Below are 4,928 nucleotides of genomic sequence, written 5' to 3'. Positions count from 1 at the left end.
GTTCTTAAAAAGCATACTACCGTAATTTCAATGTAAGGATACCTTTTCCACAAACGATTTCTATATTTATTTTTTCCTTTTTTCCCCCCATTCAACATGTTCTGAAGTGCATTTTGCCATAGTTGGTGAGGATAAGGTACCAACAACTGTCACTTGGCATGTGATTAAGCATTGGTAAAATAGCATTCAATGTCTACAGAAGTGGACAGTTGCCTGTACCAATATTAATTGTTATCCTGATATTGCATCATTTGGATGAAATTTATGACTTTCTAGACATCGCACTTTTTGTTGTGCCAACAACCTTTTGTGATCATACATGTATCAAGGAAAAATGAACCCGCTCATCTACTTTTATAATCTCGATTACCTATCAATGGTAGAGAGTATCGTGTCGCTACGCTGAAGTTTGACATTGTAACACCACAAACTCTACTAAAGTAGTCACCTTTACAAGAACGACCCTCAATGGGACTATATAATAATTCAGCTAACTGAAAATTTACATAATGTCGTATCTCCTCTAATTGCGAGTATATACTTTTCATCTTATATCTTATCCATTCTAACTTGATAGTACATTCATAGTAACTAATTATATAGCAAGTTGAGTGGATTATCATGCAAATACTGTCCTCATAAAATATGCCAGCAAGGTGAAAGAGATCCCATTTGTTTCTAATATCAAATCCAATTGCATTTGGTGGAATGTAGCTCTCACATTTTTAGTACTTATTTGGTTTACTCAAGCACAGTATGTTCCTAGTAGCAAATAATGAAGTCACATGTGAGTTGTCAAATTGTCTGGAAAATCTTGGCCTAAATTTAAAGTTCTGGAATAGCTTTTCCTGTTCATTTATTTATTTATTTCAGCATGGCCTAAAACAAGTTAGAAGACATGTACTGTGCACTATTTTTGTGTTTAATATGCTAGATGGACGGGAATGGACAAGACAACCGACAATTTTTATCACAACTTTTTTTCTTTTAATCGTGTTCAATCTTATGAATCAAACATACTCTACGTTTTCTTGGGGCTGTTTTGGTGCAAATCTCAGTTCGTTGCCTAGTGAAACCTTGGTTCAATACAACGTAATGAATAAATTGAGTGGCTAATGTAAAACAACGAATATAATTTTATGATTCTAACCTCGAACAAATTTGAGATCCGCTACATGAATATTTTCACTTTGCTTCGATTAATCTCCATACTTTAGGATATATGAATTCAAAACCTTTGCAAGCACATTGACTCATGCTAATTTTGATCCAAGTCTTCCATTATGTTCCGTTAGAAACATTTTTAAAAAATAATAATAATAATAAATAGGGAAAATTGCAGCCGAGGTACCAAACCTTTCGTTTATTAACAGACTTTGCCCAAACCTTCATTTTGTGCCAGCGAAGGTCCCAAACCTTTCATAGATATGCAACCGAAGTCCAGATGGATGGAATCTGTCAATTTGACCGTTAATTGACCAAGAAAAGTAAATGTTGACCTATTTTGACTAAATTGGAAAAGATAAAATAGTAACTTGATAATTACCATATTAAATAAATTGAAAAAAAAATAAAAAAAGGGTTGTCTTCTTCAACCACCCCACCCCATCCCGAACCACCGTCCCGAAAATGAACCTGTTATCTAAACCACCGACGACTCCCGCATGGCTTTACCACCAACCCACTTCCGACATTACTCCTCACCTGAATCCCGAATCTCGACGCCACCAACCCACTTCCGGCTTTACCACCAACCCTAAACCCACTTCCGACATTATAACAAAAACACCATATCTGCCAAATTTTATACCATTTTAATAACAACCGATTCTCAAGACTTGAAGCCCAACAAGAACATATTGTTCAAATTTATCAAAACCCAACCCAAAATGAAGATCTATGAGTTACTCTCTCACCATGCACGGCAGAAGATTTGGATTAAAAGGGAAAAAATCAGAATAAATAAAAGGAACAATTGGACAAGAATCGAGCTTTTGGGTGGGACGGAGGTGGAAGCGAGAGTGGGGGTGTGGTGTTGAGTTAGAGAATGAAGGTTGGAGTGGGGGATGGTGGTGGCCGGTGGATGGCGGACGGCACCACTGACGATGGCCTACTGCAATTTGGATTGGGGGCGGGGGGGAGGTGGGGATGATGCCCACATTTTTTCTCTTTCATTTTTTTTTTTAATTTATGGTTTATCTATTTAACTTATTTAATTAATGGGATAATATGCAAGTTACTATTTTGCCCTTACTAAGATGGTCAAAATTGAAGTCAAAGTCAGTTCTTTGATTAACTAACGGTGAAATGGATGGATCCCATCCATCTGGACTTCGGCTGCATATTTATGAAAGGTTTGGAACCTTCGCTGATACAAAATGAAGGTTTGGAGATAGTCTGCTAATAAACGAAATGTTTGGTACCGCTGCTACAATTTTCCCTAATAAATAATTATGTAATCAGGTGTAATGCCCAGCTGCCCACGCACTTGATTGAGTGCACATAATATTAGTTTGGGGAATTACTGGCCCAGGTCACATGGGTTACCCCTTTAAGAAAGGCGAACGGTCACTTTCTTGTAAAGCTGGCATGATAAAAGTGACAACGAAACACCTAAGAAACTTGCTACTTGCAACAAATAGTAGGTTCATTTCATCTCTAATTGAGTCAGAACAACTTTTTTTCAAGTATTCTGCCGTCACTAAAAAAGAGGTTCTTGTTTGTAAGACTGACGCAGTCTCGATAGAACAGTAAGAGAGAAGATAGACCTAAACTAGCATGATATGTTGGAGTTGCTAATGATCTAATCGCTTTAAATCTTCTAAAAGATCTAGCATCAAAATGAATAAAAAGAGAACAAGGACTAATGCAGCTGACCCTAAATTTGTGTTGAAGTCTTTATACAGATACATTCAACGCTCATCAAGATTTCACACAGAAAAAGCATCAACACAAGTATTTACCTCAATAGATCTGACTCGTACTTAGATATATGTTATCAATCAAATTTTTCAACATTAAGTGTGCATTTGGTACCCAGTAATGGATAGTATTAGACATAATAATGAAGATTTTAGCTTCTTTTGTTACATTTATGCTGTCCAGTATTTTCCATTTCACCTAACAAACATGCCACGAGTACTTGGTGTAGCTTGACTGCTTGAGCATATTCTTTCTCGAAGAAGTTACGTCACCAGGAAACTGCAGTCAATTATTTACATTATTCATTTTTCGATAATAAAAATATCATAAAGTAATGGAAAATGAAGGAATGCCAAATGTTTACGAAGTCCGTAGAGGCAGTTGACAGATTAGGTTTCTAATGCCATAGATGCTTTAACAGATTACCTCATTGTTCTTTTGCCCTTTTCCGTGCCAAAAACCGCTCTTTAGCTGCTGCCACTGCATCGTCACTTCTTTTGTGATGTTCAGGTCTTGGTTGATTAGTAGTAGATGGCTTGGCTGCAGCTTGATCTTGTGTGGAAGCATCAGAAACAGGCTCTGCAAATCCCTCTACAATTTTTTCCTCTGAAGATCGATCCTCAGAAGTTTCCCTATGTTGCCTCTTTATCAGCCTAGATGATTCTGTGCTTGTATTGGTGGCCGGAGCAACACTTTCTGTTGATTCTTGTGATTGAATCACCATTTCTTCTTGCTTCTCTTTCGGCTTCCCTGAGACGGCCACTCCACCACCAAAAGCAACATTTTTCCCAAGGTTAAAGTAGAAGTCACTAATGTCAGTCTTCTTTGTAACCTATTAATTTATTTTAAAAAAAGAAATTGAGTAAATTATTGTTCGAGGCATATGAGTGGATATAGACTTGTTAACTAATAAAACAGAACTAAGAGCAACATCTGTAAACCAGCATACCAGGAGACGGAAAACAAAGGAAAAGGCAAAAATGAAAATATAGACAGGAAGCAAAGAAAAGCAATATGAGAAAAGAAAACGAGAGTATTTTGTACTCAAAATTGTAAGTGAATTTCTGATTGATGAGGGTATAGAAGTTGTCGAATCGCTTCCGATAAGCAGTACAAGTTTGATGTAATTTCAAAGCACTTGAAGCCAAATATAAGTATGAATTTTTAGAGAAAGATAATATTTTTCAAAATACAAGGATAACCGCAAGGTCCACAACAAAAGACAATCTCGAGACAGTCAATTGTATTCTCCTCGACGTGAGGCCATCGAAAAGAATGAGGATGAGCTCATCCAGATGGAAAATGCTATATAGCCATGCAGCATATCCAGTCTGTTCAAATAACAATTCAATTTCACAAGTTAAAAAGGACAAATTGAAATAGTGAAGGCAACAGGTAGAAAATCCAGGAACCGTGTCTAGAAGCCCAGATGAATGTTCTGACGCTGAATCCATAGGAAGATAGGACCACCTACAAGCTCATTCAGGTATGATCACCTCTCCCTTCCCCATATCAACCAATTGCATATAAGAAGAACATTAAAACACTGCAGTTTATTTGTACCATATCCAGGCCCAGAACATTATTATACAGTGGAAGTCATCGGCAAGTATGATCCTCTCCAGTTCCAGATACAAGTTTCTTTTGCTTTAAAATTTCACATTTGGAAACAGTGCCTAGATTACCCAGTTCCATTTTACTTATTCCCTCTGCAAGTGTTCCAAACTTTCAATATAAGACATTCCTCAGTTATTGAGCGCTTTTATAGAAATTAGAATTGTATAATGAACGTAAGAATATATCAATTCCATGAATGCCACATTTAACAAAAAATCAGAGAAAAGAAACATATGTATGTAATTGGTGTAGAAGATAATAATTACTTAAAATCGCAGCAAAAATGATCCATTGATCTTATGGCTATACATGCAATTTCAACGGGCCATAATGCATTTCAAGCATAAAAGAAGTGTGCACAGCCACACAGGAGAAAAAGTACCAGCGGG

General features: G+C 36.7%; 1 protein-coding gene across 2 annotated transcripts in view; it reads right to left on the bottom strand.

Moving 5' to 3' along the window:
* Positions 1 to 2,956: 2,956 nt before the first annotated feature.
* LOC111388957 (nuclear speckle splicing regulatory protein 1-like) overlaps positions 2,957 to 4,928 on the bottom strand; it is a 4,284-nt gene continuing 2,312 nt past the window's right edge. For both annotated transcript variants that reach the window (XM_023013787.1, XM_023013788.1), the window contains exons 5-6: positions 3,349 to 3,754; positions 2,957 to 3,201 (exon numbers count right to left, since the gene is read on the bottom strand). In XM_023013787.1, the coding sequence (XP_022869555.1) occupies positions 3,350 to 3,754 (405 nt within the window). In that variant the 3' untranslated portion in view covers positions 2,957 to 3,201; position 3,349. The remainder of the gene's footprint in view (positions 3,202 to 3,348; positions 3,755 to 4,928) is intronic.

Source organism: Olea europaea, unplaced genomic scaffold (genome assembly GCF_002742605.1).
Source record: "Olea europaea var. sylvestris unplaced genomic scaffold, O_europaea_v1 scaffold5382, whole genome shotgun sequence".
Taxonomy (NCBI): domain Eukaryota; kingdom Viridiplantae; phylum Streptophyta; class Magnoliopsida; order Lamiales; family Oleaceae; genus Olea; species Olea europaea.
This window is presented reverse-complemented; position numbering and strand designations above follow the sequence as displayed.